Source organism: Cuculus canorus, chromosome 3 (genome assembly GCF_017976375.1).
Source record: "Cuculus canorus isolate bCucCan1 chromosome 3, bCucCan1.pri, whole genome shotgun sequence".
NCBI classification, from domain to species: domain Eukaryota; kingdom Metazoa; phylum Chordata; class Aves; order Cuculiformes; family Cuculidae; genus Cuculus; species Cuculus canorus.
In genome coordinates, this window is record NC_071403.1 from 51,193,604 (window position 1) to 51,219,051 (window position 25,448).

The 25,448-nt window shown below is 40.5% G+C and overlaps 1 protein-coding gene across 4 annotated transcripts in view; it reads right to left on the reverse strand.

Annotated features, from left to right (window-relative positions):
- The window catches only part of MTHFD1L (methylenetetrahydrofolate dehydrogenase (NADP+ dependent) 1 like), a 158,523-nt gene that overhangs the window by 48,465 nt on the left and 84,610 nt on the right, over positions 1-25,448 (reverse strand). For 3 of the 4 annotated variants that reach the window (XM_054063516.1, XM_054063517.1, XM_054063518.1), the window contains 6 exons: positions 20,592-20,731; positions 18,871-18,912; positions 17,710-17,810; positions 17,109-17,286; positions 2,896-3,003; positions 1,076-1,228 (listed from right to left, as the gene is read on the reverse strand). In XM_054063516.1, the coding sequence (XP_053919491.1) occupies positions 1,076-1,228; positions 2,896-3,003; positions 17,109-17,286; positions 17,710-17,810; positions 18,871-18,912; positions 20,592-20,731 (722 nt within the window). Of the gene's footprint in view, positions 1-974; positions 1,229-2,895; positions 3,004-17,108; positions 17,287-17,709; positions 17,811-18,870; positions 18,913-20,591; positions 20,732-25,448 lie in introns of all 4 variants that reach the window. The other variant, XR_008449309.1, reaches the window with a different exon arrangement.

Genomic DNA, 25,448 nt, shown 5'->3' on the forward strand with positions numbered 1-25,448 from the left:
TTTCCTGAACTTCAGGAACTCTCCTGGTCAGAAAGTACTTCCTTCCTTGTTTCAAACAGTTGATTGTTTCAGAGGGAATTCAAAACAATAGATTAGAAGCTTTCAACCTTTCCTAAGTGTACTGCTACACAAGGAAATCAGGCTGTGCTCTGGGAAGATGAGATAACATTGGAAGAGTACTCTCTCCGGAAATGTAATGGCTTTTGCATCCCTTCTCTAGCACCATCCCATGAATCAGCTACATATAGGTAATAATTCATGCTATGAGATGTCAGATGCAGTTCAACTACTGCTTGGAATAAGATGCGTGTGGCTGGCAAAAGGCATGAGCTGACTAGCTTGTCAGCTACCTTGATAAGGCTACGTCACACAAGCAAATATCAGAAGCTTCCTAATCTGAGCCTGCAATTTTGAGAACAGTTAGGAAGAAAGGATGACAATTGCTTCTATTTATTGCCTCATTGTTTAAATCTCTAAAAAGGACAAAGAATGTGCTAGACTTCTGAAGTTCGAAATCTATCCCCTTCCCACCACAACTTAATTTCACAGAACCCCCAGAGATATTCACAAGGACTGGGAATAGATCAGACTCATCAGCTGAAAAGCGATCATTTTAATAATACACTTTTTCCTATCACAATACTTTCCATCAAAATACATTACCAAATGCTTTGTAATGACAGATTTAACATTTAGAATATAATCATGTAACTACAGTTATTTACAGGCTGCATTTTGAATAAGAAAAAGCAACGGACATATGAATTCATTTTTCTGCAGTATTAGGGTGCCAAGTATCCTAGACTACCTGAAAAACATCAGAAAGAGAACCAATGGCAAGAGTCATTCTCTCAGACACTGTAGTCAAAGCCCTTATATGCTATTACATTTTCCTAATTCTCTTTTTTTACTATCAATGCAGACTTACAAAAAAGTGTGAGGCTAAAATTATCATAACCCTCCCCAAAACTTACCTGGTTGTATGCATTATTTTTACAGGCAAACAGGAAATGCACTTCCCTGTCCAGTTCGGTCAAAGGAAGGGGAGTGATCAAGATGAATACTCTGCACTCACCGTTCCTACCAAAGGGTAGATGAATCCAGCTCCAATACTGGCTCTCACATCACTAATCGGCAGAATGAAACCAGTGGGAACGCCCTTCCGCTCAGGCTGATGGGAAAGGGATAGGTGAGTTTTTGCCATACAAATGGGAAGATTTCCAAATCCCTACCAGAAAAGAAAACAAAAAGAAAAATGTTAAGTTTACAATAAAGACAGAATACATTTTCACCTTCTTATCAGTATCTTCTAGAAATCCTAAAATCCACATAGCAATAGTTAACCTGTTTCTTAACAGATAATATTATAAGACTTTAGAAATGGACAGAATACTCTATTTTACTTGCCATTCACTCTCAGCTCAGGCGTATTATCTCTAGAGACTTGGCTGCAATGACATCCAGCTTCTAGAATGGGTTCTCCAATCTACAGTTAGGTGAAAAAGTTGTCTATGCAACAGCTAGAGTGTGCTGTTTTCAGACAGGGCACACAACGGGTACTGCACTTAGAAAACTACACCAGCTCAATAAAACTCCACTACAGCACTTCCCTCTGGGCTCTACAGACCTAGTTAGATACCTGCTTGAGACCAGGATTCATAGCCCAAAACTCTCTAAGCCTACTAATGTCTTCTTGGAGGTAAACACAAAGGGCTCAAAATGCTTTGCTTCATTTTTAAATACGACAAAACCTGAGTGAGGCCATGGCACCCACTTCATTAATGACAGTGCAGTAGTTACTCAAGAAGTGGGAGAAATACAACGAAAGGCCTTTAGGAGCTTCCCCCACACGATTTGTCTGCCAGATTATCAATTAACCTTGAGTCAGGCACCTTAACTCTTCTGTTAAATTCCTTGACAAACAAGAATGCAATTCACAAAGCCAGGAGGAGAGGTGGCACTGAAAGGAATTGCCTCTGCTGTCAGTGCTGACGACAATCCTTTAATGACATTGTAAAAATATTTCCTAATACTACTAATGTTTAGACTAAAAAAATAGATTAGCGAATCACAGCAGGAAAAGATAAAGACACGGATTATTTTCCTTCAAGCACACTAAGTAAGCTTCTTTTCCATACAGAAAATCAAATTCATTCTCAGGAGATTATGGAGAAGTCGGCTGTACTTCTGCCTGTCTGACAAGGCTGCTGAAGTATACTACTCAGGAATTTTTCCATGATATATTATCCACAGTTTCTGTTTTCTGACAGAAAGGCTCCAGTCACGTTTACGCACAGAAGCTGTTCCATTACAGAAGATACATTCACCTCTGGCACAGTTTCAAATCTGTTTTCAAAATGTAACAATGCCCACTCCCACATGCTTTAGGAACAGTGATCTATTTCACTTTCCAGTATTTATAAGCCCTTGAAAACCATACAAACAGAAGGACAACAAATACTAGGAGCTTTGTTATTAATGTCCGTAGCTGTGCACAGCTTTCTGTGTTTGGAAAGTCATTTTTTGCGGATATAAATGAACACTGATGCTAAAATTGGGCACATTCACTAGTACCTACTTTGGCGGATGTGCAGTTGTCACTTTTAAGGCAGTAACCCAAAACTATCGCTCTGCATAGGAAGTACAGAGTTTCATCAGCAATCTCACGAGTGATTCCAAACACCATACATATCTTAGAGATAGCTTTCAAGGTTAAAACTACTCTGTTCTGTCTAATCTCAACTACTCCACACTGACCTCCACAGTTTAGCACCACGGACAAACTCGTGCCTTTTACAAAAGCTTGACTAAACATTCTGAGAAACATTTACACCCCAAGGTTTCCTAAGACTCTCATCCAGCAGGCATCCAACTGCAATTTACTCAAGTTCTTACCTGCCGAGTGTAACGATCAATTTGTGACTGTGCAGTGGGAGACAACTCTATATCCTGGGCTCCATACACCTTCTGAGCAATGATCCTTATTTTTTCAACAATAGGAAGCTGCAGAGACAAGGAAAAAAATACAAGGATGAACATTAGCCAAGAGAAAGTAAGATCTTGTTTACTGACTGAGGAATCTGAATCACTCATTTAGACTCATCTTGTTGAACAGGCCTGCTAAAGCATGAAATCAAGTAAAGAACAGTAGTGATGGTATGATATTCAGCTACAGGTACAACCATGATTTCAGCTATTCCATCATCCAGAAGCTGTACAATTTGTGCATTACGAATTTGATGACATGAACTTACACTCTTGCCTAAAGTTGGGGAAGAAAATTACTTCCACGTAGTTTGAAGCATTAAGAGCTAAGGCAGATACAAGGAACCAAGCTCCACTGGGTTAACAGGGATAACTAGACAAATAAATTTCATTTCACAGTAAAGATAACCTGTACAAGGAGTGGGCAAGGCAAGGCAAGGTAGCAGGCAGACAGGGAAGGTTCCACTAAGAAGCAAGGAATTCTGCTCCTGAGAAGCAGGAACAGAAAATTCCCCACCCACGGCTGCTTCTTTGATTGTATTTTTTTTTTTTTTTAATTCTCACCTCCTATCTTTCCTAACATATGTATTTTGAATTGTAGCATTGATATTGTAAAGCACTTTGGACAAGTAAAAAAAAAAAAAAAGAATATGAAAGCATTCTAGGATAAACTTCGAAATCACAAGCCACTAAATTCAACCCCAGTCCCCCTGAGTATCCACATCACAATCCTAAACTCAAACTGAAGGCATGTTCTCCCTTTTCAGCTTCTGTTTGAAGGCAGATACAGGTTCTGTTAGAAACCCTTTCACAGATTTTCAGCAGACTGGTTTTTGTGGTCAGATCAGGCATTTACTTTTTGGGTCATCATTTTTGTTTATTTTGAGTAAACAACTCTTTCCTCTTCCTCTCTCCTTTTGTTTTGAACGACCTTGGAGACAGCAATTGTGACCCTCTATGGCCTATTTTAAACAAGCCAACCTCTCCAACTTCTTTCAATAGGAACTGGGCGACAGAGAAAAGATCATACCACCAGTTCAGCTATTTCAGTGCTGACCAGAGATGGCTAGAGATGTGTGCAATATTCCAGGGAGCATCCCATCCACGGGGAAGAAGTATTGAAGAAAATCTAAAGAGATACCACTTGGGGAAGATGACTCAATAAACTCAAACAATACAGAAAGTGCTAGAACACAAAACAGAAGTATTTAATTTTATTCCAACAAAGGCAAGAAATTGGTTTGTGAATAACAAACTCTATGTGATACATTTATAGGAAGTTTTACAATTCGTCACATTTTTGTAATGCATGTCTAGAAGTAACGGGTTTTGTGCAAATATATATCAGTTGAAGGGTTTGCGTCAGACTGACCTTTTTTGATTTATGATTGAATTTTAGAAACATTAAAGTTTGAAGTAGTCTGCCTTTCCATTAATAAGAAACTCCAGTAACAGTGACATCACAAGAAAAGAAGCTTGCCAGACTTTCAAGTAGGTTAAATGTAAGGCAGTCAAAAGCTACAAAGGCTCAAATAAAATCCCCCATCAGATACAAAATTTCAAATTGAGTTTTAATGATGTTCCACGTGACATTTTCTGAACATGCTGACTATATGATTATTGCACCTTAACTGGTGGAATGATGTCATGTTCCTGACTTCAGGTTTTTAACATAAATCCAAGCAGCGCAAAGAAGTCTAATGACGACTGGAGAGCACATATCGCAAATATCCTGGATAATAATTCCTGGTAGCATTAAGCCGAATACAATCCTTAGCGACATGGACAGACATCACAAGATGAAACTTCTCTCAGGTTGATTATTAAATATGTTCATACCATGGCAGTTTTGAACACAGTGGATGAAATGCAAAAGGTGTCTGTTAACATGCCTTTTGGGTGCTGTTTCCTTGCAGTCAAGGACTAACGGCAACAGCAAAGGCAAAAATAATCCCACTCCCTGCTGACAGTAGGCCAACATAAAACTAACAGCTTTACGCTTAAACCTCTGTAAATTCATTGAGATGGAGATATTCATTTAGACTCAACTTGCATTTGTGTAAAAATATTTCAAACTAATTTGGCAGTAGTATAATTACTACGCCCTCAGCCTCCTTTCAGTGACCATAGCTGTGGTTACCAAACAAAACCTAGCAGTACTCTGGCTAACATCAGAGTAGACTGCTTTAACGACAGTAGTGGCATTCTGCTCCTCGGGGCATGTGCACAACATTTTGCAAGACTGAGTCTAAGCTGTATCCTTATGGATTTATGCTTGGGGTTTTTTGTAGCAAGAATTTAAGATATTTTTCAGGCCAGTAGCAAGACCTCAAATTTTGCAAATGTAACCTCAGAAGAATCATCAGTGAGGAAGCAGTTGTAGGAGGGTGACTAGCAAAAAAAAGTGGTTTTCTCAGATCACCAAGGCATATGCATACAAAGAAGGCGGGGCACCGTTTATGGTGTCAGAAGAGAGTTTGAGACTCTCTCTTCTCACCATGCAGGCAGATGAGTCCTGTCTGAGCCCAATTCAGATAGAAACCAGCAGGGAGGCACAGATGCTCTATACACATTAACACAGCCCATGCACGTGTACACACTCAAACATGCCTCCCTCCTTAAGTTTCAGGAGTAGGAAAGGGAGTACACTATGGCATGCTAAGGATCCACCTGTATCCCAGTATTTAGTCGGATTTTTAAGGGATTATCTATTTAGAATCACAGTGTAACAGCATTTCAAGCTAAAAAGTTCCCTGTGTTTCAGTTATCAAGTAATACTGCTGGGAAAATTAACTTCAATTTAACTTAAAGGTATTTTCTAAAGGAAAGCCACCTAGTACTTTAAATGAGAAATAAAAAATAATTTTTTGTTGAAAATAAATTAGTGGAATTTATCAGAAAAGAAGCTCTAGTAATTCGAGGAATTTTTTACATATATATTAGCAGAAGCCTGGATGTTTACAAGACGCTTGTTGGAAAAATTCTTACTTTTTCTTATCTGGTTTATAAAGGTAAGTTTAGCTTTAGGTTTTCAACAAAACTGTTGATTATTCAGCACTTCACTATGGAAATACTTTCATGGGCTGGCACAGATATCCACCACATGTAGTAATGCTTCACAGTGCTAGTTCATATGGAAAAGTGCTTAGCTGGATTCAAAGGGGCTGAAAAATAGAGGCATATTACACAAGTAACTAATCATTACAGAATTTTAAGCTGTTTTTTTTTCTCCAACAAATAGCAGACTCTTCTAAAAAAATGATGTGAGCTACCTGTTTGTACCTTAAATACCTTGGTCAAATACAAGTCAGCAGAAATCTCATACACTTAGAAAAAAAAGTAACTTAACCGCTCTCACTTTTTTGTCTGAGAATTTTCTGCAATGGCCTAGGACATTGCTAAACCAGTTGTTCACCCCAACTTGCAAATAACAATGCCATACCTTCAGCTACACTTATACAACTATTTGCAGGCCATCAGTAAAACAGTCTAAATGAAGGGAGGACGAAAAGTCTCATTGGAACAGTGCATGTCAAGGTACTGATACAAACAGCAACTTGGTTCCACAGATTCTCTGCTATCTGGACAGCTATAGTGATAATGATAAAATGTGCAGAGCATCAAAAGCAGAAAAGATTTAAGATCGACAATAAAAGCTGTTTCTCTTCTAATTTTCCTTATTTAAGACTGTCAACATTACACAACGTACACTCAGCTGGCGAACAGGTGACAGATTCACAGTATGGATTTAGACAAAAAACTCACTTTCACAGAGTTGCAATCATGTATTAGTACTAATGTTGATGGAATTATGGCAGCTTCAGAGAATTCACCCCAAATCCAATTTTACCTTTTGAGAAAATTATAGCATGAGATACTCAATATAAATTGATACTGAACATAAGAAGGTGCCACAGGGGCACATTGTATGAATATATGCTGACAGTTCAGTAGTTTTGGTGTTTCTCTCAAAAAATATTATCTCCCTAGCCCTGCCAGAGACAATGAGCATTTGTGAAATCTCACACATTCACAGCTACCAAAGCCATATGCTTCTTCTGAGGCAAGCACAAACACAGGGGCTTGTTGAGGCTGCCAAGCACCCACACTATGAACTGGATTATCTTCTTGGTTAAAGCAAAACAAGTGCTACAGCAGAAGTGCATATACTGCTTTCACAAAACCCAGTATCTGTGCAGCTGCACATTTCAGTACCTGATAGAGAATGACTAAATACAGATATCAGCATTGATAAAGAGGAGAGCCTGTCATTCCCAAGATTAAATTGATTATCCAAGATGAAATCATACCAGTGTTGTTACCCAGCCATGCTGCTGTTTCCAGTCCATTCCCTTGGCAATCCAAGACATCAGTACAAATTGGTGCTGCTTATTACACAATCTTATTTATTCCAATACTATCATATAAAGGTTTTTACCAAAACTTAATTTAATAGTTTCATTTCTGCCAGCCTTTCCTCAGATTTCTTTCACTCTTCATCTCTTTCTTCAGCTGCAACAGCAGACTGCAGATTAACATTTTTCCATATGGGGCTTGATGAGGATTCCCATGGACAGCAGACCAGCTTCAAAAGACCCTCCTTCACCCTCCCTTCCTCTGACGCTCACAGTCACCCATGTGCCAGTGCAACTGAAAGGGCAGCACTGCTGTTTGTGCAGCTGCACATACCAGAGAAAGCGATCTACGCTAAAACATAACTTGGGGGAAAAAAAAGCTGTTGTAACCCCAGATCAGTTCACGCATTCATTTTACCATAAAGGCAAAGCCAATAAAAAGCAGAGACACAGAGGGGGCTTAAATGCCATCTCTACAGAAAGAATTGCTCAAACTGTTGAAATGTGATCACTGAACTATATCAGCAGAAACAGCAAGTTGGGACAGGGCCACAGGGCTTGGGATGGGAGTCCTGAAACCAGTCTTGTTGCCAAAAGTCAGTATCGCATGAAATGAAACATGCATCTTACCGGGGACCCGTCTTGGGATTCCCATCTTTTGCATTCTAATCTAGACACCTAACTGTAAGCTTTTTGGCTCCCGAAGAAAGGACTTCATCTTTATAACACCCCACAGCCAATCCCCAAGGCTGCCGAAAACAAACCCTGTTCCTTTTGTTCTTCCTTTCTCTGCTTTTAAATATTACCTCTGACTTCCTCAACAAAACACAGTCCATTGAATACATCTCCAAAAAGCCAGAGTCAGGAGCAGTCAGTCTGTAGTCAGTTTTCATTCTACTAGGCTGCAGCTACTATGAGAAGCGCCGTCGTTATCTAGCTTAAACTGAATACCTTAAGTGAATGCCCATCAGAGAAGCACTGTCTGAAAGGACCTCTTCACAGTTACACAACATAAATATTTAAAACTACTTTATTCTCTGAGAAAACTTAAGATTCTGCTAAAAAACACGTGTTTAACCACAGAATATACAAAAGCACTACTCACTTGTGACTTGCACATTTAATACTTCAAGTTCTTTAAACATTCACTTCAGTCTCACAGCCTACTTTTATCAGATCACTACTTAGTTATTAGGTCACCATCATCTGGGTTTACTGATGCTAAGCTTCTTGTTTTTAAACAGAAATTCTTGAAATAGTTTAAAATTCAAGGCAGTAGTGCTTTTCTTTTAAAATTTTAACTTATGCATTCACTGAAAGCAGTAATAAGGAATTGCTGGTTGGCTAAGTGAAACAGTACGCAGACATCACTCATTCCTCTTCTTCGGAAGGTTGCCAAATGAAAACACGATGAAAGTATGGCTGAAGGTGCTGTGTGGGGTGACAGAATGCAGTGTTAGAACAATAGCTGACTCTGCACATTTGAACTCCTATCTTTTCCCCTGGATAAAATAAAACCACATTTATTCAAGTGTCTGCATATTCTGGTTCCAGAAGATCTGTGGATTCCCAAGTCTTTAGCACTCCTCTTCCTCTGCTGGCAAAGGACAAGAGTTTCTTTTTTAATTTGTGGAAAAGCATATTCAGTCAAGTCAAACAGTTTGTGATTCAACACATAAGCCTGTGGCGTTAGAGATTTATTTTCCATTTCCCTAACTTTTAAACGCCAGTTGTGCCCAAGAAAATTGCTTCATGCAAAGAATAAGAACATAACAAAAACAAACATAAAAGCACAATGCCGCCAAAAGCCTACAGCCACAAACCCAAGATGGAGTGGAAAAAAGATAGCTTCCAACACTAGAACACCCAATTCAGTGACAGAAGCGTCCAGATTCCACTGAAATTTCTTTGATGGGAACGGGAGGAGAGGCTGGTACAGCCCTGTGGAATTCCTCTTTAATGTGGCTTCACTGATAGATGGCTTACTAGCAGTAGGGTGAGGGGGAATAGGCTGAAGGCTAACATACCCTGGAGGGCAGCACAGCCTGCATTTCAAGATGAGAAATAATTTCTATTGTTTAATAGGAGACATTTCAGTAAGCACCGTATAGAACTTTATTTATTCCTACTCCGGTAGTGCTTAAGGACCTTCCATTGAGTTCATACGTGACTGTGCTGTATCAAGAACAACACAGGAGTTCTGTGCCTCTTAGGCAAAGGAACAGAGGTATGTTGGGCTGATGTGACAGCAGACACATGACGGATGGCTTTCATGGCTTAGTGGCTTCATGGTATTAGTGGAGGAAACTGAAAATACCCCTGACAACATCATCCCCATTCAATCACAGTGGGATTGAAATGCTGACCAATTTAAAGAAACAGTCTGCCTTAGGTCATTCTCCTGGAGGTCAGCATCCTCAAACCTAGGTCTTATAAGCCCTCCTTGACTATGCCTTCCTCCCTGAGCTGCTCCCCTTTTCCTAGTACATGCATCAAGGAGTCTTCTCCTCCATTTACTCTTCCCTCCTTCATACCCCACAGCTCATTCTTGTTATTTGAGACTGTGGGCAGTGGATAGAAGAGAAGATAGTGCACAGAGAACTGCTGCCAGCAGAGTTTTCTTTGTTTCGATGCTACACTTGGACCCCTCCAAGTGACAGCTAAAGAGAAAACTGGAAGAAACGAGCCAGGTGGCAGCCCACACCATACTGCCATAGCACCACAGAGGCAGGGGCAGCCAAAACCATGGGCTCAGATGCTCCGGATTTGCCCAAGTTATTAATATGCTCCCACCAGGGGAAGAAACATACTAGTGTTGAGGCTGCTAACTGCTTCAATGTCTCCCTGAGAAGTGCTCCCCTTTGTTCTGCAGGCTGGCCAGGCAATTCACTACACTTGGCAAAAAATGTTTGTGTAATCAACTTCCACAGTACAACCTGGAAATATTTTCATTTGTCATGATATTTTCTAAAGGCAGAGCATTGGAAAAATTAGGTATCATTTGACAGACTTGGAGGAGTGGAACAACCTCTCCTCCTTCCTCCCTTTTGTGACCTTGACACTCTTCAATTTAGTTTTCCAGTGCAGCATAAATCAGGTGATTTGAGGGTCTTCAATTATAGCTGTCAGGTTACCATGTCAGTCTTTTAAGGGGGTAATGCTAAGTCACTGACTGGCCAAATATGCTGATACTGCCTCACATCGTATGGCTGTCCTCCTGCTCTCCTCTGTCTCCTGAAGTGTTACCCACTACACTCCAGCTGCCTTGCAGGAAGGGGCAATGCACCTCTTGAAAAACTAGTGCCTGCCTTCATTTAGTCCTATGTTTCCTCCTCCAAGTTAAGAAGGGCTGTTGTAAGTCAAGTGAGAGCTCACTACAGGAGAAGAGAGACCAGGATAGTGAAAGGAGGCAGATTACTCAACAAGCCTGCATAAGTGGGGAATACAGCTTCTTCCCATGTAAAGAACAGGCACTGAAGCCAGAGAAATTTGGGAATGGGATGCGTATGCTTCCATCCTCTCCTATCCTCCCTCTAGTTATCTGAACTTACTTTTATTGGGTCAGTCAACTTTATTTTGAGTAATAGCTTTCTGCTGCAACATGAAGACCCATACTTCAAGAAAAGTGAACCCAGAAAGGAAGTCAACAGTGATAAGAGAGTTGATATTTTGATATATTCCGTATGTGGCAAGAACATATTTTTTTTTTTTTAAAGTACATATTATTTCATAGAGAGTTGAAGGAGGCCTTTAAAACAAACCTATCCTCCAAACACTAGAGATAAATACTTGGCAAGAAACCAATTCAACAGTCATATAAGAGAGGTTAGTGAGCAGTGGGGGCAGAAATCCATATTAAAACCACACACTCTTATAGCATTTATTATGACTACTGCCAATAATCTTTAAAACTATGTTACAAACTCTGGACCCTATCATATGAAAACTCATCATTTGCCTGATCCACTCATCCTGCTATGCAATTCCTAATGCTGTATTTCATGCCACACTTTATCCTGTATCTGTTTATGTCCTTTTCTTAAACTTTTAAAGTGGCAATAGTGCTGGGGTTACTTGTCAGAGAACAATTCTTTTACTTGATCCACGAAATGACACTGGCACACACATGCACTCCCAAGATTGCATATGCAGCTACTCTTCACATTGCCTTCAAAATATATTTGAAGCTTATTCTGTTCTCATTTCAATTCTTGAAGAATATTCATTCATCTAATACCACATGTCAAACAAACCCTTGCTAGAATCAAGTAGTATTTAAAAAAAAATTACAAGCATCAGTTACCAGGATAAAAAGAAAAGCTTGCCTGCTTAGAGAAATAAAGAGAAGCTGAAAAGCAATCTAAAAATGAGACTATAGAGCACTGTGTCATGTAGAGACACCTGAGGAATTTTAAACAGATCAAATGAGATGCTTCAAGGAACACAATCACACTGTTCTGATTAAGTCTGCTTGCTATGATACTCAACAGGACTGATTAGATGAGCCTGAGTCCTGAACAGATGCAACTGTGTTGTGTCCACTGTCTAAAATCACTCATTTAGCACATGCTTGGGTATCACTGGACAAGATAGCATAAATGTACAGACATACCTTAGGACTCACAAAAAAAAAAAAAAAAAAAAAAAAAAAGCCATTCCTCAACTTTTTACCAGCGTTTGACAGATCTAGAAAAGACTTTCCTGTTGTTCTCCCATGATATACATTTGTGAACACCTTTCTAGGAGGTCTTTGTTTTCAGATACACTTGGAAATTACATAAAGCACTGCAGAGATGCATCCATTTGGAAAACCCTCAAAGACAGCCTAGTTGAACTGGACCACCCTTTAATTAGATGCATGACTGAATACCTATAATATAGTTCGATGCAATTTGTGGTGTAACTAGCAAAAAGGGATCTGGAACAGCATTACATATAGGGGTTTTGTTTTTTTTTTTTTAAATCCCCAGGGTAATGTTTTCTAACAAAATACCAAAATTTTGAATGACTCTAATATGGCTACAACGGTCTGTGCTATTGGAAGTTGTTCTAATTATATACAATTTTGGAAGCAAATTCTGATGAAATTTTATAGGCTAAAGAAAATAAAATACATAGATATCAAAGAACTAAAGGGAGGCCTGGAGTAAAGTGAAGAGTAGAGTAACATCATAAAGACAGAGATATGAATGAAGTGATAGGGGTTTTCCTATGGGAAAACTATTACACATATTTCTGAAAGATTTTTTTTCCATTTTATAATGCAAAACCCATAAAATGGTATGTTCAGTTGCCAGAACATTTCATTAGAGATAAATTCAGAAAAGCTGATACACTGTCCATTGTCTGGCTATAAAAAAGTTCTTTGGGCAAAGTATTTCCCCCTTTGACGTTTCAAAGGGGAAAGAAAAGAAAAAAGATACCACAGCAAATCCTGTCAAAGTTGAGGCAACCAGGACTTCAAAGCATTCAATAACTGGACAAATCCAGCAGTAACTCGACAATGAGGAATGGGACTACATTCTTTCACTCACATACCCTTTAGGCACAACGATGGAAGGAAATAATCTAAGTCTCATCTTACTACCTTTTCTCTCTCTTAATTTTCTATTGTAGTTAGCTCTTTGAACAGTAGAACTCAGTCCTTGAAAGTGCTACATCAAAAAATCCTGGTACAATTTTGATTAATACCTAGGCAGGCTCATTTGGAAGAGGTGGCTTTTGTTCATGTCCTTGTAGACCCAGTGACCAAATGACCTACAACACTGTACAAGTGACAGCTTTGCTGGTTCACTCTCCTACTCCTAACAACTGCTTCAGTTTCCACCCTTTGCACAGTAAGAATGAAACAGCCTGAACATTACACTTGACTGTTTTTGTTGCCTTGAATTTACTTTTCTACAGTTCTTAAAAAGATTTTATATGTTTTTATAAAACCCATTCAACATATGTTTTAAGCTTATAATACTTGTGTTGTGTTTGGGATATTAAGTTGATGTAAAAATGTGATTAATTCCCTTTCTGCTTAAGATCATGCTGCTTATGCAACACAGCACAAAAAGATGTGCCTGGGAAAGACATTAAAGCAGAAATCAATCTCGTTTTCTTCCTTTATAGAGGTAGTCCACCTTTACCAATCCCTTCTACTCATTCACAGCACAAGATTGTAAATGACATAATATTGTAACACCAGAGCTTGAATATGGGACTTGTCAAACGTTAATGAGCTATCTCTGTAACACAAGTGTCCTATGGGAAAACTATTACACATATTTCTGAAAGATTTTTTTTCCATTTTATAATGTAAAACCCATAAAATGGTATGTTCGGTTGCCAGAACATTTCATTAGAGATAAATTCAGAAAAGCTGATACATTGTCCATTGTTTGGCTATAAAAAAGTTCTTTTGGGCCAAACGCCCTGACAGATACCTTGCAAATATAGGTGCTGGGGCATTTCCATCCATTCTGTGAAAGCAGTGGTTAATACTTATAGCAGTTGACTGGATTACTGGCATTTGGGAAAATACTGTGAGAGGTGAAAATAAATAAAATGGATGCAACAGATACTATGTAGGTATCGGGGAGGAGCAAGCGTGAAAGACACATCTGAGGTAGGAAATATCTACCTCAGGTTGAACTTTTTTCTGGCAAGAAGAATTAAAACAGGAACTTTCAGCCACTTAAAAGAATGAAGTTGAGGTTCTGCTGTTAAAAAAATAACATTCAAACATTTTCTAAAGAAACTTCAGTAACACTGGAACACAGGATCTGGAATTTAGCAAGGGCTTCCTTGGTGCCAGAGAAGTCTATTTTGCTGCCCAAATTTTATTCCTCCCACATTTGGATAGTCAGGAACGTTCTGAGAAATAACCTCTCAGTAATACATCCCTCCAAAAGTTCTGCCTGCACAGCGATTCTCCGGCATGGTGCTTTCAGAGGCCCAAGCGGTTCTTTTTGCAAGCTGCTCCTCTTGACAGATCACAACACTGCAATGTTACCTTACAGAGGACTGCAATAATAAAGTCTCCAACACATGGAAAATAAGTCACTATCTCTGGCAGATAGAGGATTGAAACATGGACCACACTATCCTTTATTAGGTTACCTGACTAACAGCTATGTAAATTAAATGCAAAGCCCAAGCAAGGAACAGAGTATATGTATGGGAACCCTGGTAATGTAATCAGAGGAAGAATCTAATAGGAGTAAATTAGAGTACACCGAATTAGCTGTTTCCTAAGGCTATCCAAGGGGAAGATGTGACCATTGTCCTTGGTATGAAATGCACCAAGGTGAGTCAGAAAACTTTGTAAACAAAAGGGTGATTGTCTACAGCAATACAGAACTGCTTATGGGATGTAGGAAGAAGAGCCAGTAAAGCATAAAGATGTCTGGTTAGCAGCTTGTATGACTGAGCTTTGTGTTTGAGCACCACAGTCCGTTTTCTGTTTCATGTACCAGCAGTCTTGGCTAACTGGGGAAGTTCCACTTGACTGGAGGCTGGCAAATGTTACGCTCATTTATAAAAAGGGTCGGAGAGAGGATCCATGGAACTACAGGCCTGTCAGTCTGACCTCAGTGCCAAGGGAAGTCATGGAGTAGGTCATCTTGAGTGCTATCACACAGCATACACAAGAGGATCAGGTGATCAGGCCCAGTTGGCATGGGTTTATGAAAGGCAGGTCCTAACAAACTAACCTAATCTCCTTCTCTGACAAGGTGACCCGCTTAATGGATGAGGGAAATGCTGTGGATGTAGTGTACCTGGACTTCAGTGAAGCCTTTGACACCACTTCTCACAGCATTCTGCTTGAGAAACTGGCTGCCATTGGCCTGGACAGGTACACCCTCTGCTAGGTAAAAAAACTGGCTGGATGGCTGGGCCCAAGGAACTGTGTTAAATGGAGTTAAATCCAGTTGGAGATCGGTCACAAGTCGTGTCCCCAGGACTCAGCACTGGGTCCAGTTCTGTTCAATCTCTTTATCAAAGATCTGGATAAAGGGATTGAATGTACCCTTAGTAAGTCTGTGAATGACACTAAGCTGGGAGGAAGTGTCGATCTGCTGGAGGGTAGGGAGGCTCTGCAGAGGGATCTGAACAGGCTGGACCACTGGGCTGGGACCAACGGGATGAGGTTCAACAAGGCCAAGTGCCGGGTCCTGCACTTGGGGCACAACAAACCCACTACAGGCTTAGGGAAGAGTGTCTGGAAAGCTGCCTGGCAGAGAAGGACCTGGGGGTGTTGGTTGACAGACAGCTGGATGTGAGCCAGCAGTGTGCCCAAGCGGCCAAGAATTCCAAAGGCAACTTGGCCTGTATCAGAAACAGCATGGCCAGCAGGACCAGGGAAGTGATTGTGCCCCTCTCTGTACTCGGCACTGGTGAGGCCACACCTCAAACACTGTGTTCAGTTTTGGGCCCCTCACTGAGGTCCTGGAGTGTGTCCAGAGAAGGGCAATGAAGCTGGTGAAGGGGCTGGAGAACAAGTCTTATGAGAGGGGGCTGGGGGAATTGAGGTTGTTTAGCCTGGAGAAGAGAAGGCTGAGGGGAGACCCTGTCACTATCTACAACTACCTGAATGGAGGTTGTAGCAAGGTGGGTGTTGGTCTCTTATCCAAAGTAATAGGTAATAGGATGAGAGGAGATGACCTCAAGTTGTTCCAGGGAAGGTTCAGATTAGACATGAAGCATTAGGAAAAATTTCTTCACTGGAAGGGTTATCTCGCACTGGAACAGGCTGTCTGAGGAGGTGGTTGAGGAGGTTCTTAAAAGATGGGTAGATGAAGTGCTGAGGGAGAATGTGTAGTAGTGGACAGGTACGGTTGGACTTGATCTCAGAGGTCTTTTCCATCCAAGCAATTCTATGGTTCTATTCCCATTTAATCTGATATCTGACTACTTTCTGGGCCAATGTGCTGTCTGCTTTAGATGTGTACTTACGAACACCAGAGAGCAGGAGGAGAGGTCTGAGTGTCAGCAGCTGGCGTGAGGTCTGAACCTCAGGGGTGTGTGGACTCTGGTGCCAACAACTGGAGCAGGGCAGGGGCACTGGGGGCTGCTTCTAGAGAGAGACTGAGGACCTAAGACCAATAGCAGCAGTGACACACGTATTGTGTGTGCAGCACTGCACTAGCAGACTCCAATCCTGACCAGTAGGAAGAGAAGGAACAGGACTTGTCTGCCTGTGCTCTTCATGACTGACTGAAGGCTGAGAGTGGGCGTGTGAGTGAGTGCTGCTTTCTGTCAATATTGACCTGTCAGCCTGACAGGCACGTAGCAAGAGTGTGCACATGCTGTCTCTAACATTCTTCTCACACAGAAAGTGAATGCTTCAGGAAGCCACAATTTGGAGCAATGCCCATGACTGTGAGATAGGTAACTATATTTCATATTAGCTGATTGTCAGTATAAATACCATGAGACCTAAAACTGTGAGATCTTTGTGGAGAAGTGTCCCAACATAATTTGTGAATGCTCCACCTACAGACATACTTCTATGTTAAACAAGAAATTCTGATACAAGAAAGTTTCAGAAATATCATTCAATGCACTAAATATGAGCATTACCAGCAAGCATCCTATTCATTAGACAAGCAACAGAGTTTGTTCTCTTCAGCCTTCTTTGTGATGTTAGGCCAAGTCAAGCCTCTTTCAAAGTATCTTAGATAGCTTTGTTGTAATGTTATTCTTGTTTTAAATCCAACACTGATGCAGCATGTATTCTTTTATTTTTCTTTTTTTTAAAAAAAAAGAAAGATACCTTACCTCCAAGCTGTAGAGATATTTGAAACTGTTTTTCTGATTGGCCGCCTTTTCCACAGCTTGAGCTAATTTTACTGCTCCTCTACCACCAGCCGACCAGTGATTGCAGGGTACAGCATCAAACGCTCCAGACTGCTTTGCAATCTTACACACAAGATCAACCTCAGCAGGAGAGTCAGTTCTGCCAACCAAACAGTTCCATATCATTATTTTGTTTAATGAGTTCTCTTTCATAACCGTATACACTTATCCTATTTCTACCATCAGCAGCTGTACAGCAAGTTGACACAGAAATTGGGCAATACACCTAATGCATTTACACACAACATACGTGTTTACATGCTTGAAGAACACTTTTTTTAAATTGTTATAGATAATTATTGTGAAATATTAATATTTCAATAACAGTGTATACTTTTGTTGGTGGTTATAAAACATTAGGAACAAGCTAAAAATTTAAGGGTCTTCATATTCATGATGAAAAAAGGCAATTCTTTAATAGCTTTTTTCCCTTCATGCCAAAACCGATTAATTTAAAAACCAAGAAACGTGTGAAATTTGAACTGTGGATTTACTCAGAAGAGTACTGAAAGAATAGGCTTACTTGAAGACATTTAGAGCAACCACAACAGGAACTCCAAAGAGCTGGGTAATTTGAATCTGTTTCTGTAGATTACAGCAGCCATCAGCTACCAGCTGGAGGTTCTGTGCAATTAAATAAAAATTAATGGAAATGGTAAGATACACCAAGTCTTCTCCAGCCAAAGAATTTTCCATAAATGAAACTGAACATAAACAGTGCTCATCATGACAGCTGCAGGCAAGTAAAATGCTTCCAGACAAAAATATTTGGGCACTTATCTTATTAATTCTTATTTCAGTTAATAAGCAACAGACATATCTAAACAACTAAGCAGTGTCCAAAATTTGTACATGAATATATTGCTCTTTTTTAGGACATAGGAAGACAGTGCAGCTGATAACTGGTAGCCTGCAATGATCGTGAAAAGGCTGTTAATCTCCTGTTTGCAAAGTTTATAAACACACTACAGTAGCAGGGTAGGGTTTGATATAGAGATGTGTTAGATGCATAACGTGATCTATATAGAAAAATATATCCCAGATAAAAGCACATTACTGAATTTCCTTATTTACTCTTTTACCTCACGCTTTGTAGGCATTGTCTTAATTGCAACAACACACATATCCTTAACCTGATAAAACCAAAAGACCAGAATTCGCCTACAGCAAAGAGACAGAGAAAACAACCCTGTAGAATCCACTCTTGTTTCAAAAGTGACATCCAGCACCAGATGTGAAGCACAAACAGATTAAACCTGTTGTTTAACGAACAGATTAAACTATCATTAATTTCAGGGATCGTCTTTGACCTCTGCTCTTGTGCTGCCACAAATGCCTGAATGATGGACTGGAATGAAGAGCTGATCAATCTGAAAACTCAGTGGTCCTGGAAAAACTACTAAAAAAAGAAGTTATTTTTCAGCTAGCTTAGTTCCTTAGTACAATCTACCATGCAATCACACACAAAGCACACACAAGAGAGATAACATTGAGCAGCTGGGGCAAGATGAGATGGTTTTACTTGTTGGCCAATGCCTGTTAAAGGTATTCACTGAATATCAGCATTAGAACCTGCTACTGTCAAACCTGAGGCTGCACACTATCCAGTCAGAGGAATGAGAAGTTCTGAGTTTGTCCCTTCAAACCAGACCTCCTTGTAAAGTTTTATAATAGTTTATCTCACCTCTTCTGTGTATTCTTTCTTCAGGGGGGCACCAGAAGTTACCTGGAATAATAAATAAAGTCATCACAGACTGACACGTGTCATAATCCTAAATGGTCAGAAGGGCACTTTTGCTTCCTTTCTATACTGCCAGTCAGCAAGTACATTGCACACAACATCATAGCTTGATTGCAGCTTCTATTTTATTTCAAGTTACACCCATACATGGCGCATAGCTACACTTTCTATTGTGCTTGGATAGCAAGATACAGGTAGTGACTCGGCAACTAGTTGTAAAAGATTTATTACAGAGAAGGTAATTGGATCCCATTCTACATGCATAAAACCACAACGGTGTTTTTCAATGACGGACAGCAACCTCCAACAGCTGACTAAAGGAATAACAGTAACACAGAAGATTAGAAAAGGAATATCATCTTTGAGTGTCCTGTAATTACTGTACCTGGCAAGGAACTGCAGGCAAGTAATTTACTTTACTGGAAAGCACAAAGGTATACAAACAAAAGAGTATCACCAGGATATTATACTGAGTCTTCAAGGAGCACATACATTGATTCCCAGATATTGGAGTTGGTCACTTTTGTCTCGACCATTGGTCTTGGTCCATTTAGAGTTAATCTCCTAGTAAAAGTATCTGGTACTCTACATGCCTCTATGATGCAATATGTAAACAAATGAAAGCTTTATCTGTGTCTTTATACTTGTAAAGACACAGATTAGACAGTTATTAAGACATGTTTAAGTCCTGCTCTTGCTAGATTGAATGATAACACAAATGACAATCTACCTGCCTTGATATGCATTTAGGGTTATAATTAAAAAAAAACCAAAATTCACTTTAGATGGGGCCTAAAGTGATAAGAAGTTATACAATTGTGCCAACCTGAGAAAGGACAGTTCAGCTTAGCTCTAAGAGACAATTAGCTGTAAGGGAGATTACACATTCCAAAATGTTGTGGCTGTGGAAACAGCTCTGGTATTTACACCCAGTGAGACTTTTTCCCAGTATTACTCACTGGCATGTTGCTGGACAGATGGGAGTGCTTCTAGGAAGTTAAGTGTCTGTCTGCCTGGCTCCCAGAGTCCGATTTGATTGTATGACTGAGGAGTCCTTCTACAGTCAGTAGTATGCACAAGTCTCTTTGTGGCTTAAACAGCAACACCCAGTAACACTGGTGACTTTTGGTACACTGGGAAAACACTTGCACAATTTTATCAGTTACTTTAGCATCCCTGAGGGAATTAACCTGAGCATATTAAAAGGGCAGAATGGGTTCCCATTATTGCAGTGAAGGAAATCTCAAAAACTTCACTAAATAAGTTTCCTACTTCTGCTCACATACTGCAACTCTTCCCATTCCTTCTCAGCTTCCAACTTTCCCAGCCTGGGAGTACTTCAGTGAACCTAAAAATGTTATTTCAAAAGGCAGGGAAAAGAGTATATATACATACACACACAGAGAACTTTTTTTCATGCAAACAAACTTCTCTCCCTCAGCAAACTTTAGTACTTCTTCAGAGCTCTTTCACCTTTTTTCTTTAATTTGTGCCTTTCCATTCCTGCATTAACTTTGAATGTAACATCTATATAATGAGGTAACTCAGGAGGGATATCTAAACACTGCCCATAGAGTACACACATTACTTCTTAAACCAAGATACTTTACACATTTCAAATATTAGCAACAAGTTTCTTTTCCAAGAAAGGTGCAAAAACTTACATTTGGCCCACCTCCATGCATCTTCAAAGCCCTCACTGTAGCAACAAGTACAACCACACTGGGAATCAAGCCAGAGGCTCTGCATTTGATGTTGAAGAATTTCTCCATTCCAATGTCAGCACCAAAGCCAGCTTCAGTTACTGTTAAACATTAAAAAAAAACAAAACAAAACCACACATAAAACATGCTTTCAGTTAAACACTAGGAATATTTCTACTTTAGCATACAGTGCACTTAAATATACACCAGTACTCAGTTTTGAATGAACTTTCAAATAGAGGTCTATTTACATTACTGAGTCTGATTAAAAAACTATTCCCAACTCAGAAATAAATTGCCTTATTCTTTATATGTACAGTATGTCATCAAAAGTAGTCGCATGGGGAAAAAAAACCCGGGAATCCAAATTACTTGGAATCAAAGTCTTTTAAAAACATCAAGTCCTCTGAAATAGTTATTTCTGGGTAATTATATTTACTTTAAATGTTTAAAATTCTTACAGATCTAAGACTTCATTGCATTATTCCTCCTCTCTTGATTTCACTGAAGACATGCTTTCATCATAACTAATGGACTTAAATTCCCCTAAATTCTGAGAATTCTCCACTCCTGCCCTTGTGGAGCAGATGCTTAATTTTAAACACAAACCAGCATTTACAGTACTGTTTCAGTGCTGAAGATACTCTCAAACTGTGAATTCTATAACAGGGCTCTGCACCAAAGAACTCAGACATTCATTTTATCTGACTCAGGAAAAAAAATCTGTGCACTATTAGGATATGCCTGGCAAAGTATTTTTAGCAGAACTCCAATCTGTACTAAATTATGTCAGTCTCTTCAGCGCTAATTTGCTGTGATTTGTCAAGTATACATTATTTCAATCGCCTCTTTTAAAATTCAAATAATTTCTTTTTATTAGACAAACACAAGCAAACAGCAATTAAAAAAAAAAAAAATCAAGGGATTGAATCTCCTGTTGGTTGAAATTTTTCCAGTGTAACTACTCCCCACCAGAACACACTGAAGAGTTGGGAATCAATACGTGCCTCTGAAAGATATGAAGCGACTTTCAGCCAGGCAACTCAGGGTGGGAAAATCGATTGCTTCAGAGGCTCCTGGACCCGACTCCAAGCCAGGCTGGTAAAGTGTCTCTGCAACCCAATTACCTTGCAAAAACTAGTAAATTCCCTTTTCTTTCTCCCTCTTGTGAACGAGTTTGACCCTCATTCTTAGAAGCAGACCATAAACAGCAGATTGTACATTTTGGGGCTGGAAATCTTCAGCAGGGTCAAGGAGGAAGAGGTAAGATCAGCTCTGCTGTTGTAGGCGAAAGCATCTTTCTGTTGGCAGCCAATGCACTCCAGGAAGTCCCAGCCTTCGTGCATTTGTCTTCATCCCACCAGTCCTTTTCCAACCCTTCTCCACCCCTTCATTTTGAACAGGCTGAAACAGGCTGAAACAATTGCCTGCGTGGCTCGGCTCAGAGGGAGGAAATGGCTGCTGGGAGAGCTAGCAAACAAGGGGTGGGCATGTGTAGGGGGGAAGCAGGGACCTCTTGAAATAATGACATGGCAAGCGTCATGATTAACATTCTCCAAAATCATTGTAATATTATCTTTTTCTGAATAGCCCCGAGAAAAACAGACATACTCAACAGGGAAACAAAAAAACTCAAATAAACAAAAAAAACCCAACAACAACAAAATGAGATTTATGCAAACACAGTAATTCACAGGAACAAAGCTAATGTCAGGATAAGTCATATTAAAAGCAGAGCCAGGGATCACATGTCTACTTTCCAGTAACCCCCATTCTTCTCTCATATGTGGCACTGTGTGATTAATGAGAACTCTGAGTTGGGAATACGTGACCACGATCAATCTTTAATATAAACAACAGATAAACTACCAAGTACTTGAGAGGGTGGGAAAATACTTTGTCTCTTACGGAGATTGCCAGCGTATACACATAGCAGTCTCCTAACGTTTCCAAACAAAGTTTCCAGGGAGTTAGTCCTTTTCATGCCATGCCTTTTCAAGGGTCAGTTTTCCTTAGAGAAAGGGGGATTGCAAGTCTACCTTTCAGTGAGAGAAAAGCAGAGATTTCAGCCTCCCTGTGAGCAGAGCAACAGCAGACACAGCACTTCAGGGCTCTTGGGGAGGTGCTTAACATCCTTCAAGGCAGTCTAAGCAGCCAGGACAAACACCCAGGAGAGCTGGGGGGGCACTTACCTGGGTAGCTATGCATATTCCCCTATTATTTGTAATGCTTCCCTTTGGTATGGAGGCCAAAATGCACATTTGCCTAAAGAACCCAAATCCTGTATCAACATTCAGAAAGCTACCAAAACACCGGTGTTCATCGTTATACACAGAGAATGAGACTTCTTCATTTGAAGTGGAGGAAAAGGAGGGGAACGTAGGTGCTTTCTCCAAGCATGTGGAAGGAAACAGGATGTGGTAGAAAAGCTGCCCGGCTGAAAGTTACTAACTCCATTTGATTTCCTCTGAGGAATAGTGAGAAGACAGAGCAATATGCCAAGCTATTATATTTTAAAATCTTTGTGCTGAAACATTTAATACAATTAGTTTCAGATTGTTTCCTGCTTCCAAATGAAAGCATCAATGAAAAAGAAATACACATTTCAAATGGGAAGTTTCAACAGTTTCCACATTTAGAGATTATGAGATAAAACAGCTAATCACTTTAAATGTAACAACAGAAATTTAAAGTAATACAGAGGCTTGTTTATTTCGGTTATTATTTCTCATACATGGTTTGTCAACAAAAGTCAATTACGGATTATAGGTGAACTGATTAAGATTTTGGGAACAATCATCTACCTAAGTAGATGTAGTCTGCTGTACCTCCACTGAAGGGAAGTTTATGACACAATCACTCCTACCTGCCTACACTGAATGTTTACCCAGCTTCAGCTCCCCCCGCTAAAAGCCTCACCATCCTGTCCCCTGCCAAGTAGCCATTTCCCAGCCCCGCAAATTCCCTACTATCTGGGCTGCTGCTCTGCAAGCAGGTAAGGTGGTTGTAATAGATGTAATGATGCCAGCATGATGTTAACCGTTCACTTTGATCTTCCTGTCACAAACAGAGCAGTTCTAAGGAAAAAAAGAGCTAAATGATTTGCCTTCAGTGAAGCTCAGAGAAAACGTACAGCTATTTGCACTTCCAGCCTGAGAACACAACTCCATGGCAACATATGCCAACACAGACCAGGGATTTTAGAGTCCCAGGCCTTGCTTTGCATTTCAGGTCCCCTTCTTGCACTGACAAGACTGGACAATGATCAGGACAAGTATTAAAAGCCTATTTTTGAGTAAAATTTTCAGTGAGTACAGCTCTCCGGATGGTCTCACTGCATGGTCATATAACGAGCATACCCTAATTCTACAAATATTCTGCTGTTTGATTTTATGCTTCAATTTTATAGCCCACGTATCATAAGGAACATTAGAATGAAGATTAAAAATTAAATTTCATGTACCAGCAGTGCACAACCATTACATTAGACATCCCAACTAGAATTAAAACTCGCTAAGTCTGTGAAAGACAACAAAAAGTCTTTCTACAAGTACATTAACAGGAAAAGGAGGACGAGGGAGAATATCCAGTCTCTAGTGGATGCAGAAGGAATAACAGTGACAGGGGATAAGGACAAGGCTGAGGTACTCAATGCCTTCTTCGCCTCAGTCTTTAATAGCAAAGAAAGTTGTTCCTTCTGTTTACAAATCCAAGAGTTAGAGGGGCAGATTGAGGCTCCCGTGATCCAAGAGGAGGCGGTTAGAGACTTGCTTGCCCAGCTAGACGTCCACAAGTCTATGGGGCCGGATGGGATCCACCCAAGAGTATTGAAGGAACTGGCGGATGTCCTTTCCAAACCCCTATCCATCATCTTCCAGAGGTCCTGGCTGACTGGGGAAGTTCCACTAGACTGGAGGCTGGCTGATGTTGTGCCCATATACAAGAAGGGTTGCAGAGAGGATCCGGGGAACTACAGGCCTGTCAGTCTCACCTCAGTGCCAGGGAAAGTCATGGAACAGGTAATCTTGAGTGCTATCATGAAGCACACGCAAGAGAACCAGGTGATCAGGCCCAGTCAACATGGGTTTACAAAAGGCAGATCTTGCCAAACTAACCTGATCACCTTCTATGACAAAATCACTCAACTACTGGATGGGGGAAAGGCTGTGGATGTAGTCTTCTTGGACTTCAGTAAAGCCTTTGACACAGTTTCTCACAGCATTCTGCTTCAGAAACTGTCAGCCTCTGGCCTGGACAGGCGCACACTCTCCTGGGTTGAAAACTGGTTGGATGGCCGGGCCCAGAGAGTGGTGGTCAATGGAGTTAACTCCAGCTGGAGGCCAGTCACAAGTGGAGTTCCTCAGGGCTCAGCACTGGGTCCAGCTCTGTTCAATGTCTTTATCAATGACCTGGATGAAGGCATCGAGTGCACCCTTAGCAAGTTTGCAGATGACACTAAGCTGGGAGGAAGTGTCGACTTGCTGGAGGGTAGGGAGGCTCTGCAAAGGGATCTGAACAGGCTGGACTGCTGGGCCGAGACCAATGGGATGAGGTTTAACAAGACCAAATGCCGGGTCCTGCACTTGGGGCACAACAACCCTATGCAGCGCTACAGACTGGGGGAAGAATGGCTGGAGAGCTGCACAGAAGAGAAGGACCTGGGGGTGCTGGTTGACAGCCGACTGAACATGAGCCAGCAGTGTGCCCAGGTGGCCAAGAAGGCCAATGGCATCTTGGCTTGTATCAGAAATGGGGTCACCAGCAGGTCCAGGGAGGTTATTCTCCCTCTGTACTCGGCACTGGTGAGACCGCACCTCG